Source organism: Ornithodoros turicata, chromosome 9 (assembly GCF_037126465.1).
Source record: "Ornithodoros turicata isolate Travis chromosome 9, ASM3712646v1, whole genome shotgun sequence".
Classification (NCBI taxonomy): domain Eukaryota; kingdom Metazoa; phylum Arthropoda; class Arachnida; order Ixodida; family Argasidae; genus Ornithodoros; species Ornithodoros turicata.
The window spans coordinates 14,992,836-15,014,402 of record NC_088209.1 but is presented as its reverse complement, the minus strand read 5'-3'; the positions used below and the strand labels follow the sequence as shown (position 1 = coordinate 15,014,402).

The 21,567-nt window shown below is 45.5% G+C and overlaps 1 protein-coding gene across 1 annotated transcript; it reads left to right on the top strand.

Moving 5' to 3' along the window:
• The first annotated feature begins 1,761 nt into the window (after positions 1–1,761).
• On the top strand, positions 1,762–17,698 carry LOC135369412 (uncharacterized). Its single transcript, XM_064603005.1, has 7 exons — positions 1,762–1,834; positions 6,087–6,166; positions 7,521–7,613; positions 9,158–9,242; positions 14,149–14,195; positions 14,712–14,798; positions 17,555–17,698. Exons 1-7 carry the CDS (start codon positions 1,762–1,764, stop codon positions 17,621–17,623), a joined length of 534 nt encoding a protein of 177 aa, XP_064459075.1. The 3' UTR covers positions 17,624–17,698.
• Positions 17,699–21,567: the final 3,869 nt, after the last annotated feature.

Here is a 21,567-nt window from a genome sequence, read left to right as displayed (position 1 = left end):
ACTGCGAGCATGTACATAACAAAGTTCGTGCCCAAGAAGACTCGCAAAGTTTTTACTCAGAGACCATGGATAACTCGACATTTTGCACCTAAACGTCACATAACCAAAATCAGACGGCGAAGTAAACAACCTTGGCTCCAGGTTTGAGGAAGGTTTTCAAGAAGGAAATTAAGTGAGACTAAAAAGAAATATTATAGCCACGTCCTACCTTCTTTGATGCGTATGATTACTCTAACCGCCGTATTCTTGAACAAGCCTCGACTCGACGCTCCGCCTCGACTGCAACGAGTGGAGGAAAGTGGCGCTGCTCCACTCGAAGAGCGCATGCGTTTCATGAACCCGCTTCGGGGATTCCTCCGCCAAGGCGCTCCTCGAGAAACCGTCCTCGAATAAAGCTGTAGTCTCGTCCCCAGCCGTCTTTCGGGACCACTCGAAAATGTTAATTATCGTGCTTAAAACACACTTATGGCATGAAAAATAAATGTAATTCTTTACTTTATTTCGACCAACGTGCATTACAAATACAAACAGAAAGGTCTGCAAGTGTTTGAAGAAGGGTGCAGGTGTTTCGAACAGGGAAACAGACTGATAGGTTTCGTAGTTTTCTGGTCTGGCAATTACAACCACAACGGCAGCAGCTAGCTTAATGGCATGGTCACCTCGTATCAAATAATATGTAAGATGATGTCACTGCTTGTCACTCTTCTATAATGTTACAATATGTGGCGTGAATGACTGTTTGTTAGCGGATGGGTACGTTTACCCAACGCCTTGAGGGTAGCTATAAACAATCAAACAAACAAAACAGATTTTACAACAACATCCCGAGCAAAGAATCGGGGAGACCATTCTTGGGGGTCACCACGAGCATGTCGTCCGAACTTTTAGGGCCCTCAATCGCGCTCTGCCTAAACGGTAGAGCCTGTTATCCCACCCAACAAACGGAATTCGTACTATTGGAACAATAACTGCAAACAAAAAAGAAAACGAGAAAAAAAAACATGAATGGAACATTTGTTGAGCCGTTTCGGTGATAGCTGGAGGAGGGGTTGGGCCAGCTTGATGCAGTATAAAGATTACGGGAAAACATTCAGGAGGCAGATCAGATGTTTATTTTTTTTAGATGTCCAGTCAATGCACTGTTTCTTTTTTTGCATCACTTTTTGCGTGAAAACATCCTTCAAACACACCTTCTTTGTGCTAAATAGCGCGACAGAAGGAAAATTTATTACACCTTGTCTTGAAAAGTGTGCTTGCGAGAAGGTGTGGGATTTTTTCCACAACGCGGCACACCGTCGTTTCTGACACATTCACAATGTCTCCCGTGGCAGTTCGAAAAGTCCTAACGCCATAAAATCACATGTCGACGGGCAGCTGTAGCACAGGAGGTAGAGGCAGCCCACAATTGCACACATTTTCCTCCACTGGCAATGTATCCAAAAGGCTTCGTACGGTTTTCTTCATGAAGCGGTACCGTATACCATATGAGGAACTCGTGATCATCAAAATGGTCAAAAGGAGTTTGATGGCCCCTTATTGAACGTTGTCGCTCAGTGGTAATGTTGTCAGCACCCAGTTAAATGCCATCGTGGCACAAAACGCAGTCGATGGACGCAGCGAACGACCTGTCTTCCGCCATGACACCAGCCAAACTCGAGTTGAGGAGCGTTCTCGAGGTAGCACCGATGCTACCTCGAGATTTTCGAGGAATGCACGGAGGAATTCCTCCACTCGAGGGGCGTTTCGAGTTCAGGTCGATTTATGAAGCGCAAAACCGGCCTCGAGGAGCAGCTCGAGTCGAGTTTTGAGTCGAGGCTCGTTCAAGAATACGCCGGTTAGCCATGGGTAGGGCGCTCGACGCATTGTCGTGTTGTCCATTCTTTCATAGGGCCCCCGTCACTACAGGGGTACACACACATACATAGGCGCCGAGTTTATATTTTGCCTGGGGGGGGGGGCGCAGTTGGCTTCGGTCCAAGAGCGAAGGTAAAACAACAATTTATTTCGGGATGATAGGAGATGATGCCAAGGTACAATGTGTATATCTGTAAGGGGAATGACAAGAACACAGATTCCCTGATGAGCCCTTCCCGGTTATGCGGGCCTATGCGGTATACCGTCGGTACGGTACGGTACGATAATGCGGTACGGTACTGTCTAGTATTTCTGTAACGCGTTTTGAGTATACTCATTCCAAAACTCGCAGTGATCTGTGTCTGATTGCATCGGCCAGAAAGAATAAATGTGGTTGTTGTAGGCAGGTTGCAGTAACTGTCCCTAGAAACACTAGGGACTGGTGTGCGTCTCGCAATTTTTATTCGATTTCTACACTGAAATCACGAGTGAAACGAAATCAGACTGGGAACAGTTTCTACGCCGTGTTGAAAATGTGTTCCTTCGCACTGCGGACCGTCCTATGAACTCACCTGCAATGGCATCAAGGATAAATTTGCGGGTGAGTTCTTTGTCGCTAGACACTGGCCTTCCACAACGCCGGCGATGTCACAGTCTATCACGGCCAAGGAGACAAACCGACAAACTGCTTCGGAAACAAGCGGCGTCCCCCTAACCACCAACCACCAAGACGCCGACCGTTGCACGATGTGATGCAATCTGCAGAAATGACACAGCTGCGAACTTGGGAACATTGGTATCCGCCACGCTTCTATCCGCCACACTCTTTCGCAAGGCACTCAACGAACAAGACATACGTCCACTTTTCTTTCAGTGAACACGTGCGGGAATCTTGTTTTCTTTGTCTTGTTGTTGTCATTTGTTGTCTTTTTGTTGTTGTTAACGTTTCGGTGGTGTGGCGGATAAGGCTGGCAGACAATTAACAACAGCAGCAAAATATGCGCCTCTTCTCCGTCCCTTATCCGCCTCGGGTCCTAGAGTGTAGTAACGAGAACCACTGTGAACGGCTTGGAACGAAATCGTTCGCTTCAACGCCGTTATCGCGTGAGTCCGGGATCACTCTCCTTGCGTCGGCAGTTTGACGTTGATGTTCAAATTGCTGCTGCACATTCGCGCTTGCTTTCTGGAACGTTATGCATTAGTGTAGCGTTTATCTGTCGTCACGGCCGCGTATTATCAACCATTGGCAAGCTAGGTGCTGCAGAAACTATAGTGTCTCAAGAGAAGTCAGTGAAAAGGTTAGCCCGCTCCAGGGCTCCAGCCTCAGAACATAAATTTCCATCGTGTACGATAGTGTCGTTACAAGGGCTTTTCTTGACGCATTCATGTCGCTGCCCTTCCCTTGTCCACAGGCCAACACGACATTTGCTCCCTGTTTCACAGCTCTTAAACCGTTCAATGCGGTCCTGTGGAAATTTTTCGCTTCATGCGCTTGAAATCTCTCGAGAGCTTTCTTCCAGTTGGAGATCCCACTTGCCACAAAAGTCCCGTTCAGGATCCTTGTCTCTTGGCGTGTTCGGAAAAGGCACGTTTATCTCCGAAGCAGCGCGGCAAGCTGCACAGAACGCCTTTTCTTGGACGGTATCATATGAAAGCCACAGGTAAAGAGTCTCCCAGCTGAGCTGGTGGCGTCGCCCTTTTCTTCCCCCCCCCCCCCGAAGGCATTCAGGTGGGGCAGTAGCTTGATTGGAAGAAGTCGTTACGGCACCGCCCGAAGAGCTGCCGCTATCCTCGGTGGTGCGAAGTCCGTAGATCCAAGCTTCCGGAGGAAGCACCGCTCTGTCCGCCACGGTCTTCACCCGAAGGTGCACGCTTCTTCATCAGATATCGTTCCATCGACGTGCGACTTCTGGCACATGTAAAACCAAACAAGTCCCGGTTACACTACATCGTGTGTACCTCGTGTAGCTGAGTCTTGCTAGAAAGCGCCCTGTCTAATGACACCGTGTCGTGGCGATTCATAAAAACGCCCCGGGCAGTGGACCCCTGCCACAAAAGAAAAATAAATGACTTTCTGTTTTGGAACGTGGATGACAGACACTTAATGAATTTGAAAAAGTAGAAAAATGTATGCTGCGCAAGATTCACACCATCGCGTTGTCGGTTATCAGGCATGCAGACTGTTCAGTTGAACCACGACCACCACCACTACCGGGGGGTGACTCCGCGCGAGTTGTAGGCCACGAAAAAAGCCTGGGAAAATATTTTAGACACGGTAGTGCCACGGTGAAAACGCGAGTCGCAGTGCAGCCCCTTTATATATGACACGGGTATGCTAGCGAGCTAATAAAGATATCAAGTGAGACTAACCGCTAAATAATAAAAAAGCGCCGCGGTAAAGTCTCTCCACGACACTTGAAGTTTAACCCTACAGGGCATGGTGACCATGATGTAACCTCAAAACATCACCGAAACAATGCCTCACAGTTGTAAGGGAATGCAAGGGGGCGTGGTTCAACCTGCATTTGTCTACACAGGTTGAACCATGCAAGTCGGGGGCGGGGATGCTAATACTCACGCATTTCTGTCGCATGAATCCCATCGATCGCCCTAAATTTTTCATTTCTTTGGGTTGTTGACGGTATGCGAGCAAGAGTGCACGCAGTGTCATGAAGGAAGCCGGGAAGAGTCGGTTCCTTCGGAGACGCAATATGACATTAAGCGGAGATTTGTTTAAAAAAAATAACTTTTTGTTGCGTTAAATTGGGTTGCTGTTGCCTTTCGCGACGTGCGCTTTCTTTTTTGTTGTGCAGTAGTGTGATAGAGAGCGTCAAGTTAGGGTGCCTAACCACTCGGCGGGAGCATGGCCCTCAGAAGAGTTTCGAGGGGCTGAAGGCCCGCAACCCCCGCGCAGTCGGCTCCTATACGCACACTACGTCGTTTGTGGGTGTCGTGGTGTGTCTCTCCCTTTGTGCTCATCGTGCGCGCAAAACTTTTTCATTTATGTACCAGCCAACCCTAGTATCTACGTTAGTAACTACTATACTGTCCAGCTCCAACTCCAAGCCAGACATTTACCCCTTAGCAGACTGAAGCTCCACGTCTTGAAACAGCAGCCACAGTGCAGCCAACAGCGCGCTCAGGGAGGATAGGAACCTACTTGCTAGGGTTTGACTGTGCATAAATTCTTCGTGTTGAATGACCTTGTAGAAAACTGGACGTTTGTTTTAATTTGGAGTAAATGTAAAAGTGTTTCGGCGCGGGGAGTTCTATTTGTTAGACTTAGTTAGGCTTATTTACTAGAGCTGTCTCTTTCGAAGTACAAAAAAAAAAAAAACAAAAAAAAAAGAAAAGTGGGAGAGGTTTTATATACCATTGGCTGTACAGCGTTACCCTCATGTCACCCTCTTGTATGGTACGGCGTCTTTACTCTTTCTTGAGACACACAAGGGGAGGACCTCGATATTCCCGGTTGTGAAATCCCCGATCTCGGAATTCCCGTTCTCGAAACAAGGAAAGTCAAGGAGAATGCTCGACTGCTTCGTAAGATGATATGCCGTGTGTAAAACATGACATCACCATTTGACCACTCAAATTCACTGGTTTTCGATGTCTGTACAAGTCGTTTTAGCGAACGAACGAAATACACATTTTAGTAACCGTCCCAAGCAGCACAATGTAGTGAAAGTCTAGTGCAATAGGGCTGCACGGTATGTGTCTTATCAGTGTTTTTTAGTTTCACGAGTTTGTTCAAGGCCTTCCACCTACCCGTCCACCCCTATTGCACTCGACTTGCGGTGGGGGACTGTGCTGCTTGGGGGTCGCTTAGCAGGGTGGACACGACGGAGCAGCATGTTGGTTAGTTTACTATTAGGCTAGTCCAAGTTCGGTGTTTGAATTTTCATGTCCAGGTTAGTATAAGTTCGTCGTTGACAGATTCCACCGCGCGACTGGGCATTTTATAATCAGATAACGTGTATTTACAGTTGTTTATTCTGCAACGAGGATTTCGATCGCTTTATTTCGAGGTGCACCCCACGGAAGGAATGCGGGTGAAGCTGCGAAAAGCAGCGACGTGCTCGCCTTTATGTAAAGTTGTGTCCTAATAAAACAAGTACTGACAGCACTCCAAATACTGTAACAGCGAGCCCACACTTCCCCTTCGAGCACTTTGGCACTAAACGGCGACTAAGAGTTTGAATTTTAACTAAGTGAGATTTCATTCTCCGCAGCAACGGTTCCTGTGGACGCAAATGTGCAGTGCATCGGTTTGGACTGGTTGGGACTCTGCGCGGAGTACACACATATCAGAGTAAGTACAGCTGCTACACTTACAACGAACACAATGGACAATGCGGAACACGAGAGACACGCTATGCTTTCAACTAGGTTTGTTACAGTAACAAAGTATGAAAATAATAGAATTTCGTTTAGCTTTTAATCGAAGGTGGTGCACCGTGTTGTTTATCTGTAAGGAGCGCTCCTTTGCTCACGCAGTTATCTCCTTATTGTGTTATCTTTTTTGTTTCAACTACGTGGCGTGTGCGCAAGTCCCATTAAGAATTATCTTCTCATCATCACTCATGTATAGTTGCTGTTGCTCCCATTAAGACAGCGTCCTGTCACTCCAACGTACATGTCTTGCCAGTTGCCACACGATAAAGGGATTCAGTATAGAGCTTCCGGCACACATTCTGCGCACTTATTTGTGTGTTTCGTTCTGTGTGTGTGTGTGTGTCTGTTCTGGGTAGCGAGCTGAGTCTACCAGCTTACTATATGGCTTCACACACGCGTTCTGTCATATGAATAATTAGTAGTAGTAAATTAGCAGTGTGACAATTAACTGGCTGGGAGTTGTGTTGTTCCGTTCTTGCACGTCTATTGGGCCGCCCTTATGTAATGTGTTCGGGCCTTTAAGGGGATCAATAAATGAAATCTAATAAAATATCCCCCTCTTGCGCGAACAGGCTACAACTCCCTTTACGTAGGGGTCCTTTAAAGCTTAATAACTGCGTCTGCATGGCTGACACTAGGCACCGTCGGTCTCGTTCGAGTGTTTCTCGCAGCGTACGCTGCCAGGATTGTGGCACTAGCGGTTCAGAGAGAAACTAGAGAACAATGCACATACACCGCACATTTGCTATATTTTAAATTGCTGATTTAATTGAATTTAATTTCAATACGAATTGTACACAATATGTACAATATGTAATGTACAATACAAATACACAAAAAATATATGTGTATTTCCATCACATTGTCCCGTGGGTGCGTCTGGTAATAGTAATTGGGGGCTCTTCGTCACGAGAGAACTATATGGATGTATCTGACAGCGAAATTTACAATTAATTATTTCAAACTTTCATGCATGCGCTTCGGGCAGGATGTCACGATTTTCGCCTTCGGGGAATCGCGTTACTAAACAAGACACAGATTCAGCGTTTTTACGTGATACTCCTGAAAACTAGTAATTAGTTTTATAATTTTATCTTACTTTCGTGACGCATACAGAGAGAATATATTTTGCGAGAATGCGATCTGAGACGCGTAAACTGCAATGGCATGAATTACGTGGGAATCCCAAGACGTGAGATGGAGCCTGGCGATCCCCTTTAATACAATACATTAATGTGCGAGACTTGTGCTACATAGTTCCTCTTTTACAGCACAATGGATTATTGGCTACCTGCAGCCACATGTGCGCTCCAATGAGGCCACAATCGTGCTACCGCAATGAATGGGATCGAGAGCCATGTCTTGTACGTATGTGCGCTGTTACTTGTTTTACAGGGCGTGTGATCCACGATATGTCTACGGCATTCCTCGTGTAGGAAGGTGGAACACTGCTAAACGCTATGTGACGATACGTTTCTGTCTGGTGTAAAATACAGTGCGTAATTGAGATGGGGAATTAGTCAAGTAGAATCCCTTTGAACGGACCCATGTACACTTCTTTTCAGTCCCATTTACTGGGAAAATGCGGTTTATAGTATTAAATGCTGTCTTGGATTGCTTCCTGAAGTGCACACCTTCTAAATAACCCTTACACACGTTGTTGTAGGAAACAAAGTTCACGCAGAAGAGGAAATGTATCCCGAAACATAAACTTGCTGCTTTTTTAACAGCGTTTTCTGAATGACACTGTCCATTCCTGAGAGACTGTGCAGGAAGACCTCAGAATCTTTTCGTTCAGAATCAGAAGCGTTTCGTCCATTTGCTAGCCTCCCTTTTTTTTTACTTTGCATAAAACATTCCCCCCCACCCAGGCTGCGTTAGAGTTACTCTACCAATCACGAACGCAAAGCCTTGAGTGCATGATTTATATCTGTGGCGCAAGTATTCTTCGTTGTGCGCTGCAGAACGAAGGTTGTTTCCATGTAACCGTGTTGTCCTTAATAACATGTTTACGTGTTTTTTTTTTCTTCTAAATAGACATTTGGTGTATTGATTCCGTACAAAGAACAATGATAATTCTTGGTACTGAAAATGGTACGGTTGAAATGACTGTACATGTTCATCACACATTGCATCGTATGTTTTAGATAGTCGTCAAACAACATCTTGCCTAACATCTAAATTTCACTCATTTTCGTGCGTTGAATAAATTATCCTTAAAAAGCAATGAAAAACAGGTAAATGTAATGAGGATTTTAACCGCATGTTTCGAGGAGTTTCAGTGCACAGTTGCATATTTCGGGAGTTTATAGCGCATACTTGTCCGCCCTCTACATATCAGTATGGTGTTCGAGACCCAGGTCATTGCCAGATCGTAATATTCAGTACCACTGTACTGTAATGAACACTCGCGTTCTCTTGCAACTTCTCAGGAATGGAGTGGAGTTCATAACTCGAAATCATACCATCATGTCAGACGAACAAATTGCTTATGTTACAGTGCCTGCCGTGTGCACTCTTAAAAAAAAGGGTGTAATTTAACTCCTTTTTTGCCACATATATGACACCCTTTTGGAGAGTACAATTACGCTCAAAAGGGTATCTCCTCATTCCCTCAAGGGAGTAGCATTACACCTTTCTCCCTACTGGAGAGTAATATTACTCCCCGGTAGGGAGAAGGTGTTATGCTACTCCCTTGAGGGAGTGAGGAGACACCTTTTTGAGTGTAATTGTACTCTCCAAAAGAGCGTTATATATGTGGCAAGGAAATGAGTTAAAGTACACCCTTTTTTAAGAGTGTGGCCTGTGCGTTTAGCCTTACATATCCCCCAAAGTTCACTGTAATTGTGTAATTGTATTGATCAATATACGACGTTATCATCATTTCATCATCGCTATTTTCTTTTAGGTTTTTGACAAAGCTACTTTAGGCAGGTGCTACGATGGGGTATGCTACAATAACTCAGTGTATGATAGGTTGGCCAAGCTAAGAGGTAAGCGTATACTTCACTGGCTCAGGAAGTTGTAATATCAACAGAATCGCCCCAGAGTGCGAAGACGGATCACGTGCTTTTTGCCCTCACTACCACAGCAGTAGTAGTGAAAAAGAAAGGTGCACTATGCTTGTCACCAAAGATTTTGCTGAAGAGGAAAAGTCAGACCTGTTGTGAGAAATCGGGTAGATTACAAATGGGACTTGTCACCAAAGAAAGCAGCCATAAAATTATGCGACTAATGGCGCACTACAGTGCCCAAATTTCTCCTCACGGGAATCAAAGATTACGTTAAAAGATAATCTACGCTCTTAAAAAAAGGTGCACTTTAACTCCTCCCCTTGCCACATACAGTGAACCCTCGTTAATATGACCCCCGATAATCTGACATACGCGCTTTACGACCTTGGGAACAATGCAGTGAAACCTCTGCAAATGCCCCCCGTTAATATGACAATTCCGCATTATGACCAAATTTTTCGGGGACGACCATGGTCATAATAACGAGGGTTCACTGTATATAACACGCTTTTGGAGAGCACAATTTCGCTCAAAAGGGTGTCTCCTCACTCCCTCAAGGGAGTAGCATAACACCTTCTCCCTGCCGGGGAGTAACATTACTCTCCAGTAGGGAGAAAGGTGTTATGCTACTCCCTTGAGGGAGGGAGGAGACATCCTTTTCAGCGTAATTGTACTCTCCAAAAGGGTGCGTATACGAAGAGGGGAGTCAAGTCCTGTAGATCACATAAACAAAATACAGAAGCCGACACTGAAGATTTTTGTTTAAGTTTAATTTGTACAAGCTTTCGCGTGGAGGTCCACGCTTCCTCAGGTACAAAGTGAAGTGGTGACACACATAAGTATATATAGTATACACGACTAAACACACTGCTGTACAAAGAAAGGGAAGAGGAGAGGAGATATGGTGCCACATGTCTGTGTACAATGAATAGCTGGGCAGACGGATAGGTGACCTCTAACCGTTTAAGAACAGTAAAAGGTGTTGTTATGAACAAAAAGGCTCGCCAACCCAGTTTTGCGGAAGGGGGGGGGGGGGGTCAGGAGTATGGGAAACGAGTGGCCCAGAATGGACAAAAGGGAAGGTTACGGATTATCTAACGGAGTACCAGACGATGACTGAAAGTGGGGATTCAAGAATTGTGCACAAATAAATGTAGATATATAGCTACTAAATTTACATAAGCGGATATAACGAGCCAGGACTAAGATTCAGACCATTTGGTGTGAGACACTTGAATTGCGAAGTTAAGTAGGACTCTCTATTCTTACGTTTAATGTCGGTGCGGAACCCAGATTCTAGCAATATAATTTTCAAATCAGTTTCAAAATCGTGATTAGGTTGATTGAAGTGAATGGCGACAGGAGTTTGGCGGGCATTTAGGATATCAAATTTGTGGCCATAAAATCTTTTTCTCATTGTGTTGGAGGTTTCACCGATGTATTGTGAATTGCACTTGCAGCAGAATATCAAGTAACAAATATTGGGTGAATTACAGTGGAGTGAATGACGAATTTTCAAACAGAAGTCACCCAAAGTGCTACGGGCAATGGTGGACGACGGGATAAGTTTTTGGGAAGGGCGCAGCATCTGAGCTAGGTTTGATAAACCTAGCTCAGATGCTGCGCCCTTCCGAAACCCCTCTAGCTGGACGCCGGACTCCTCTAGAACAAGCCCCCTTATTGATAATTACATCAAGGCCGTTCACAAGGATATCAAGACAAATTATTCGAAATCTATTGTACACACTGATAACTTGTCTAATTGTGAGAAAGTAGCGCTACGAAATCTTAAAGCCCGCAATGACATTATTATCAGACCAGCGGACAAGGGTGGCGGTATAGTGGTTCTCAATACATCCGACTATATCGCGGAAGCGGACAGGCAGTTGAGTGACCGCTCATTCTACAGAGCTATCGATCAGGATCCAACCCCTTCCTTTTGTCTTCTTATTAATAAGAAAATTGATGAACTCGTCACTAGTAAACTTATCCCGTCACATATTTCCAAATTCTTGCGTCCTAAGAACGTCACACCAGGTAATTTTTATCCTTTGATCAAAGTTCATAAACCCAATAACCCTGGGAGACCCATTATTTCAGGAATAAACACACCGACAGAGAAATTATCCTTAGTTGCTGACCACTGCATCAAACACATCCCACCCCTTCTCCCATCCTTTGTCAAAGACACAAACGATTTCCTTTTCAAAATTAACGCTGTCCATGACCATTTCAGTAACCATGCTGACATTTTGTTGGCAACAATGGATGTCGTTTCGTTATACACTAACATTCCCAATGACGAAGGTCTCTCTGCTGTTGAACACTTCCTTAATTCTCACCCTTCCGATATTCTTCCCATGCCCGCTATCATCCCCCTTTTAGAACTAGTTCTTAGCTGTAATAACTTCGTATTCAACGATCAACACTTCGTCCAAATTCATGGCGCTGCCATGGGCTCCCGGGTCTCACCTAATTATGCCAATTTATTCATGGGTCGTTTTGAAAACTCAGCCCTCAGTTCTTTCCCCCTTAAGCCACTTATATATATCAGGTTCATCGACGACATTTTTGTCCTCTGGTCTGGTGATGAGGCATCTCTGCAGTCATTTTTTGATCACTTCAATTCTCTGCATAGCAAAATTAAATTTACCTGTAACTATTCAAGGTCATCCATCAACTTCCTTGATGTGACAGTGTCATGTAAATCTGGTAGGCTGACCACTGAACTATACAAGAAACCAACGGACAAGCGCCAATATCTCCACTATGAAAGCTATCATCCCAATCACCAGAAAAGGAGTATTCCATATGGTCAGTTCTTGCGCCTGAAACGAATCTGCTCAGATCAGACTGATTTTGTAAAACATGCTCAGCAAATGGTATCTGATTTCGAAAAAAGAAATTACCCATCTGAACTCATCCATGACTCGTTTGCCAAATCATCTAGCCTATCCAGGGAGTCCTTATTCACCCCGAAACGCAAAGAGGACTTAAATAATGTAGTTTTATCCACCACATATCATAAATCACTTGTCAATACCAATTCCATTCTTAGGCGCCACCTCAATATATTACATGCTGACGAGCAATTAAAGGAAATTTTTCCCACTCCCCCATTAGTAGCATTCCGTAGATCGAAAAATTTGCGCGACATCCTCACGTCATCATGCATGATGAAGCGCTCGCCGGGTTGTTATCCCTGTGGTAGTACACGGTGCCAGACCTGTAAATTTATCGCGCCGTCCACCATTGCCCGTAGCACTTTGGGTAACTTCTGTTTGAAAATTCGTCATTCACTCCACTGTAATTCACCCAATATTTGTTACTTGATATTCTGCTGCAAGTGCAATTCACAATACATCGGTGAAACCTCCAACACAATGAGAAAAAGATTTTATGGCCACAAATTTGATATCCTAAATGCCCGCCAAACTCCTGTCGCCATTCACTTCAATCAACCTAATCACGATTTTGAAACTGATTTGAAAATTATATTGCTAGAATCTGGGTTCCGCACCGACATTAAACGTAAGAATAGAGAGTCCTACTTAATTTCGCAATTCAAGTGTCTCACACCAAATGGTCTGAATCTTAGTCCTGGCTCGTTATATCCGCTTATGTAAATTTAGTAGCTATATATCTACATTTATTTGTGCACAATTCTTGAATCCCCACTTTCAGTCATCGTCTGGTACTCCGTTAGATAATCCGTAACCTTCCCTTTTGTCCATTCTGGGCCACTCGTTTCCCATACTCCTGACCCCCCCTTCCGCGAAACTGGGTTGGCGAGCCTTTTTGTTCATAACAACACCTTTTACTGTTCTTAAACGGTTAGAGGTCACCTATCCGTCTGCCCAGCTATTCATTGTACACAGACATGTGGCACCATATCTCCTCTCCTCTTCCCTTTCTTTGTACAGCAGTGTGTTTAGTCGTGTATACTATATATACTTATGTGTGTCACCACTTCACTTTGTACCTGAGGAAGCGTGGACCTCCACGCGAAAGCTTGTACAAATTAAACTTAAACAAAAATCTTCAGTGTCGGCTTCTGTATTTTGTTTATGTCTCCAAAAGGGTGTTATATATGTGGCAAAAAAGAGAGAGAAAGAGAGAGAGAAATACATGATGACGATGATATGGGGATGATGGGGCAATGGGGATGATGGGGGGGGGGGTACCCAGTGGTGACTTGTGGTTGAATCGGAACGCGATTTCGAAACGGGTGTGAGACAACCTAGGTTATTATCATTCGCAAAAACGAGACACACACCAAACTGATCAGACAAGGCCTTCAAGGTACGAGAAAATTAGGTACAGTGCTGGACAAAAGTTTACGGAACATGCTCCGGCCCATTCCTTCTTGACAGTGACACGCTATAGCAGCGAATCGGACCGTACGGGCTTAGAGACAAGTGCCTAGGTAACCCAGTCACCTGTCTGCAAGTCCGTGCCGTACCAGTCGCTGCTAACATGTTACACTGAGGAAAGAATGCGCCGGAACGTGTTCCGTAGACTTTTGTCCAGCACTGCACCACTTTCCCTTTGCAGTGAATTCTTTCTCTGCAATAAAACGAGATCCAGACTGTGCATTTCCCTTCCGCTTCCCTGGAGATCAATAGTCACTCACCGGTGCCGGGTTAAGTAACTGGGGAACTTTCGATGCATGGAAATATTCCAGATGAGATTATGAAGACGTGCGTCACAAAAGGCACCGTGCAAATGATAACCAGGGACGTGCCCTGAGAGCGGTGTCTCTCCTCCGATTACTTATCCGTGAATGTCGTCCTGCTCTCTCGACCCCCATAGTTTACATTCTGTTTAAAAAACACCACCAGCAGTAGGAGCGTCATCCTTATACGAACGTCAATTTATTATGCAGCGCCTAAGACTTGGATGCCATGCGGACACGGGCACGACTATTTATACGTAAGTATTGAGACGTAAAATGCTAGTTATTTCCCGTTGGTCAAGCGCAGTCGCGCAACATGAAAGAGAACTGCGCGCGTGAGCACATAAATTTAAGACACTTTGCGGCTATAAATCGTTTCTATTGCTCGCTAAACAGAAAAAAAAAGAAAAAAGAAAGAAAAGAAAAGAAAGGCTCTTGGGAGGATTTACATGTAAAACCTCAGATAAGTACATCACTTCGGGAACGATTTACTTCGAGTGCTACGGGATCGATATAACTATACCACGGTAATCCCATGTCCTGTGTTCCACTGTATTCAGTCTTTGTTCTTTGGGAAGCATTTATCACTCAGGAATAGTGAAGACCAAAACTAAAGCAGCCGCAAATGCGGAAGTGGTGGAAACAGCATACTAGACAGTTCGCCGTTCTCGTCTGCGCGCTATCCTATGCTCATATATCACATCCAAGCATCTCTTTCTGCGGATCACCGTAGTATGACATGTTACAAGTAACCGTAATTCACTTGCATGCAGAATTCCAGGGGACCATTCGGCTGCCATTTTTACTGCTACCACTATCCCCACCCGATCGCAAGACGTCCCGATGGCAATGTCTGTCTGGTAAGGAAAGTAGGAGCAAGCCTTTTCAAACATTTGCACGTTCGTCAAATCCATTCTCAGTGCTCTATGACGTAAAAATTAGACGTGAGATAAAGATAAAGACACAAGCCCAAAGAAAATTTTCATTCGCACAAACAGGCAGAATCTCTTTTGCGGGGCAGCTACAGGCGTGCTTCATTGGCCTTTCTCTATACGGCAGTGCTTCGCCGACTCTGCTACCCAGTCACCCATAAAGATATGAAATATGGGGTGGCGACAACCAACCCTCGGCTTCACTTCACGAACAGTAACATACGAAGCTGACGCTGAAATTTCACTTGACAGTAAATATTGTCAGCGTGAGTCAGCTAAACTGAAATGATCTCAAACAGATACAGAGCTCATGCCAACATGGATGGCTCTTCCTGACGGTTAAGGCGAGTTTGTCTATTGCAGCACCGTTTATTAACAACTACGACTTCATTTTGAGATGATGAATGGGAGTTTCACCGCAGGGGCGATACGTTGCTCCAGTTGAGGTGGTTGAGAACGAACAAATGGGCCCCTTCACAATAAGTGTCGAAGTCCGATGGCTTCTCAAAACGGTGAACAGAGTATGAAAACTGTAACGGCCAGTTTCATAAAGTGAAAACTGGGTCGGATAGGTGTGTCATACTAGAAAGTAGAAACCTTCAGTGCCTGGTCACAAAGGAAAAAAAGTACACTGAAGTTTTTTCTCGTTTTCTTTTCGTTTTTTCTTATCAATCGGGATGTTAGTTTGAAAGGTGACTACACGTCAACCTCTGACTTGTTCGGGACCACAGGAAGTGACCCCAATGGAATGGTGCATGGTAGACCATTGCGCAAGGTACGCGCGTAACTTGCCAAATTCTAGGCAGTTCCGCTGAAAGGCGAAAGCGTCTCACAATACCGGCGCGAACGCTCTCGATCAAGGGCTGTAAACTTACGTTGTACAGCTCTAAGTGAACGACAGGCCTTTGACATAGTGTCTTCTCTACTCAGAGGGATGACAGACCCGACGACGTTTGAAAATCACGACAAAAGCTCTCGTCCTAGACATAAGAACTCGCGCGGTGATTAATGCTAGAATGTTGGGCAGCAACGCGGACGGTGCAGGTGTGGAAGTTGGGGACGAAACAGCAGTCACCCTATGCGTGTGGCGTTCGGCATGGCTCAGATAAGTGGTCAAGTTTCCCAATAATGTATTCCGAAGGAAACGGAGCTAATTAAAAAGGCACAAGCCAGCCGACGCGCTGCATATTGAGGCAGCATTTCAGTGAAACCCACGACTAAACTAAAAAAAAAAAAAAACGACGTGGACTTAACTGAAATGGGGACGAAACGAATTTTGTGGCTACTAGCTCGGCTGCCGTCGACTAGAGTTGATCGGAGGTGGAAAATCAGGGGAATACACACACACAAATAGAGAATACAGCCGTGCCTCGTTAATATGGACAACTCGAATTATGGATGATTTTTGTGGGGACCTAACTTTTTCAATGCATCTTCGTCTCGTTCATATGGAGACTCGCTTTTCGCACAATGAACGGTCCAGCACTGTACAAACTATGTGCAGTCCATGTATTTTTGTGTCGTTATTATGTACGGTATCGGTATGGAGGGCAATCCTCTCCCCACATTCTACACGATAATTTTTGAAAGTAGGACGTTGCCCTGCGTATAGGGAGCTATGCCCTCTCCTTCGCAACTGTTTACAAGAACTATAAGAGGGAAAGGGGTTATTTGCAGACATGAAGAGGCGTGGAAAATCCTGTATGGCGTCATAGCTGTACTGAACACGTCCACGGGCGATTGTTCCTCGTGCAAGGAGTTGTGCCTTTACTTAAACATAGCGCAGTCGCTCGGCAGCTTACGAGAACAGAGGCGGTACAGTTGTCAAGTTGGCAAGTCGTCATGAGCAACGCCAAACGAACGGTCACGTCTGCTATGGCTCGAGCGGGACTGGAGACGACCCTTAAATTATTTGAGGACAATGAGGAGCAGGGGGGGGGGATATGTTTATTAAGAAAAAGAAAGGAAAGGTCAGCCAGACGAGGGTCGGCTTGCTATTCCAAACAAAAAGGGAAGGGGAAGGAAAGAAAAATAAGAAAGGAAAGGGGTAGAAAGAAGGAGAAAGGGGTAAGAAAGGGGGGGAAAGAAAAATAAGAAAAGAAACGGGAAGAAAAGGAGAAGAACAAAGCAAAGGAAAAGGAAAGGAGAAGAAATGAAAAGAAAAGGAAAAGAAGGAAGAAAAGGAAGAGAAGAAAAGGAAAAGAAGAAAGAAAAAGAAGAGAAGAAAAGGAAAAGAAGAAAGAAGAAGAAGAGAAGAAAAGGAAAAGAAGAAAGAGAAAGAAGAGAAGAAAGAAGAAGAAGATGAGGAGCAGGCTCTACAGTGTTGCCGACGTTTTGCTGATGCGCAACGGAGTATACATTCAAGCAGGCGCTGATTCGGAAACTCTTTTCAATAATCCTTCAGCGTTGTTTTTGTTATTTCCTCGGCATTCGATAATATGGAGGATGCGCTTTATGGATGACTTTGGTCGGGGACGAAAGTGTCCGTATATTAACGATGGACGACGCTATCTTTTGTATGGTTGTGCAATGAAATCCTCAGCTGACGGTAGCGTGCTGCGCACTCTAGTTCTCCCATTTGTCCCTGTGTTTGCCCTCGTTGTTTCGCAATACATCCCTGCCAACCAGTGGAACCTCTGTACGAATTTTCGTAACGAGCAATTCCATAAACTTTTCTGTTTCAGAATCCGAGGACTGCGCTCAAGGGCGGATGTAAAAGCGGCTACTGCGTAGCTGGTTACCAGCGAACTTGAGCGGAGACGAGTAAAAGAATGGCATTCGTATGCAAAGCATTGTCTTCCCCTATGCAATTAAACGCAACATTCATCCTAGAAGTTGTCTTTTCCTGTAACATGGGTGCTCCTTCCCAGCGGTGAGACAACCCGTGTCATAGTCATATGGTTCACCGTGGTATAAAGGATGCAACAATTAATAGACTTAAACTGAAAACAGATAGTGGAAGAAGTCGTCATCTATAGTTATAATAGCAATTGGGAGTGGATTTACGTGGCAGTTACAACGGTGGCATATTCGTGCATTGCTTCATCGTGCTTGTCACGGAGCTCGTCGTTGGGGGACGACACTGACTAAAATCTGGAGCTCCGTGGCTAATTAAGATTCGGACTCGGCGGGTCAAACGGATTACGGTCAGTGGCTGAACGATTGGACTCAAACACAGAGCTACATCCAAAACACTTACTCTCGCTCACACGTAGGTTGCGAAAAGTAAAGATTAGCACACAGCTACAGCTTACGGTACTCCGAGAAAAAATGGTGACGCCGCAACTCCTTTAGGGGAGTAAATGACTTGTTCCTTAGAACACTCCTACTTGGAGCAAAACCTACACCCTCCCGGAGGGAATTCCACTTTACTCCATTACTCAGGAGTAACCATGACACCAGTTACAGGTATCACGCTGACACCATGAAACAAATTTATGCCGGTGCCCCTGCAGCTGCTTTAGAATCAACCGTGAAATTGCTGACTTCCGAATATCTGCGTATCCGCTAATAAGTAACTCGTCGTAGTACATACTCGACGGGCATGGAAAAGTTCTGCGTGAAAAAGGAAGGGACGTGTCATGATGGTGTACAAGAAGTAGGGGATGTGATACCTCCATCTAAGATAGTTCAGTAGTCCCACGGAACTATTCGTTAGAAAAAAAAAAAAAAACATCCGAGCTTCCCTCAGTAACCGTCATTGGGAAGCCCCCTCGAACGCTGCAAACTCGGGGGTAAGTATTCGAAGTAATTAGTGCGTCAGAAGGTCACATTTCACGATGTGCTCTCTGTAGCGGTGAGAACTTCACCAACTGAGAGTCTTAGCCCAAAATCATGGAATATACAACAAAACGTCATGCAATATATGTATGGCTGCACTGTAGTACACATGTTTACCGAAAATTATCGAAAGTTACCGTACGAGAAGGAGGATGATGTCACGCATCACTTGTCCATTAAAATTCGCCCTGCAGGAGGGAGTACCTGTTTGCAGTGATGGAGTTACATGGGAAATGCGGGAAGAAAGAGGCAGTAAGCGACTGACAGGGGGAGTGGAAATGGAGTAAATGTGGCAAGTTACTCCCCTGTTACTCCTTTTTCTTCTGAGAGTGATAGACAGAACTTCCACAGAACATTAAAATTACAGAGGAGTTCAGGGCAAAAACAGTCTCGTAGATGCAATGTTCCGTCTTTCCCCCTACGTTACCATCACTCCATCGATCATCAGCACGACGGGCGCACAGGCGCCTCAATCTTCGTGCACGGCAATGTGACTCACTCACTCATCGATCTCCCACCTCTGCTCCTCTGCTGTCGAATTCGCCGCTTGCATGCTTGAAATTTCTCGCAAACAAGTTACTACCATCTCTTTCTATACCGGTACGGAAACCGCTGCTTTTCACCCAGCACCTTCTCAAAGCTTCTTCTGTCCTGGCTTTGTCCCATCATCATAGGCGGAGATCACTCTGGACACAGCCTCTGGGGCAATGCAAACGATTGTCACTATGGCGACAGCTTTGATTAAACTCCACCAATCTGGTACTTCTTAATGACAGTAGTCCCATTTTCTTCAGATCTCCCAGTTACAGAAGCGCCATCGACGTAAGCGCCGTCTCCCCTGACATTTCTCTTCTATAGCAGACAAATCTGGGCCACTGGTCCTCTGATAATTTTCCCATCTTCATCTCACCTATTCCTCAACCATCCCCCTGTGGCGTACATACTGCGTCACTAACTGGGACGCCGTCGGAAGAGCCACAAACTCTGTCTGTAACTCCCTCAACACCAATGAAGCAATCCTTCAGGGTGCTGCCTGTTCAACCAAACCCGTCACATTCTCTCCCACCGAGCCACGCCAGGACCTCAAATTCCTCTATATACGCGCTTCTCGCAGAAGAGCTCTGAGACGAGCGCAACGGAGAGGCTTCTCAGCTAAATAGATCTCCTATAAAAAGTTTACGCTTCCTTCCAAAAGTTTCTGCTTCAACGCCCGCCAACTCCGACACACTCAATGGCATAATTTCACTACCTCCCTCACTGCTCATTCATCCTCCTCTGCTGTCTCGAACATCATCAGATCACTTCAGGGTGCCCCATTGCCCAAGCGACCGCTAGCTGCCCTTGCTCTCGCTTCAAACTGCACTCCAGTTTGAACTGCAATCCGGCCATGCTGTCACCTTCGCCGACAATATTTCTATAACCTCTCCAGCTACTGCACTTCTACAACTCTGTTTGCACCTCCGGTGATCAACCTGACTCATGCAAACACGGTACCGTCATTCCCATTCCCAAACGTGGCGAACCAACCACAAAGCCTTGAGAACTTCCACCCCATTACACTCGCTCCTCGCGTAGTAGTAGTGGAAGGGTGTGCGGACATGTGAAATAGGCCGGGGTTCACCAACGCCGGTAACGAGATTGAACGCTCATCCGAGATTGAGGATCCTTTACTCCATTTTATTAATAAGGTTAATTCGCGACGCAAGATTTATTTTAGAAATGCTTGACAGTGCTGTCAAAAGACAGCTGAGTCGCAATTCCAAGTCGAGGGACCATTGATCTCGTTTAACCGACGTTGATCGAATGAGGCCATTCTGTACGCCCGTAGATAATATAATTTTTAAGTGTTTGCGCTATTCATGAGGCAAATATCAATGCTCTGTATCGAATGCATGAAACAACCATGTGGATAAAACAGTAGCAGAAATGTTGGTAAAAGCGTTTGCGAGACGTATTTTCCCTTGTCCCGTATACACGAGAGTATATCTTCGTTGTTAGCACTAAAAGCGTTCGACGACGTCGGCTAATATCAACGGGTATCAAGTTAGGGCACCGCACTGATGGCACACCAGCAAGAAGAGCCCGCTTTGAATGGCAAGAATAACGATTGCGCGTCTCTGAGTTTAACGAAAATCTGACGAAGGGTAGCGACACTATTGTGACACGCTTCGTTAGCTGAACGGTGTTTGCACGTAGGAGGGGATTCATTGCAGGGAGATGTCTCCACCGATTGTTTTGTGTTGGGCACAAGACGTCCCGATACACCGGGCTAGAATGGTATTGCATGTGAGGTTCATTACCATTTGAAGAGCGCTACGCGAGTCCGTGAGGATGACAGCCTTGGTGATTCCCTTGATCTGCACCGCAGCTGCTGCATGTAATATTGAGAGAAGCTCAGCCGTCGTAGAGGACATTGGGTATCGAGCTCATTTTTCTTGCCATTCCACATTTAATGATGGAATATAAAAGAAGGAAGCAGCGCTCCTACACTCTGCGTCAGCGGAGCCATCTGTGGACGCCAGAGTGTGAGTGTGAAAAGTGTCACTAATTAAGACCTCAGCAGCTGTCTTCCAGTGAGCTGGATTGACCCTTCTTTATTAGCCCTGGAATGTGCAACGTGATATTGGGCATTACTTCACGACATGGCGTAGCAGGTCGTGAGATACATTCGTCGTACGGTAGGGGGAAATTGGCGTGCGACCTAGCCAGGCGCCCTAGGGACGTGGTGAGGTTGCCTTGATGACCGGTGATGAGTATAGTTTCTTGCCAAGAAGGGCTGCGTGGAACCATCTGAGTTTTCAATGTGTGCTGACGGGCTTTTCTTTTGACTCCAGATAGATAAGGTAGTGTTGGAGAAGTTTGGTAGACCAAGCGCTGTTCGTATACCGGCCTGATGGAGACGCTCAAGATTCAACCA

Coding starts and splice junctions, on each gene's coding strand:
- LOC135369412 (XM_064603005.1), top strand. CDS start 1,762: ATGAAGCGCAAAACCGGCCTCGAGGAGCAGCTCGAGTCGAGTTTTGAG. Junction 9,243..14,148: donor TAGGTTGGCCAAGCTAAGAG/GTAAGCGTATAC, acceptor TTTATTATGCAG/CGCCTAAGACTTGGATGCCA. Junction 14,196..14,711: donor ACGGGCACGACTATTTATAC/GTAAGTATTGAG, acceptor ACTTGCATGCAG/AATTCCAGGGGACCATTCGG.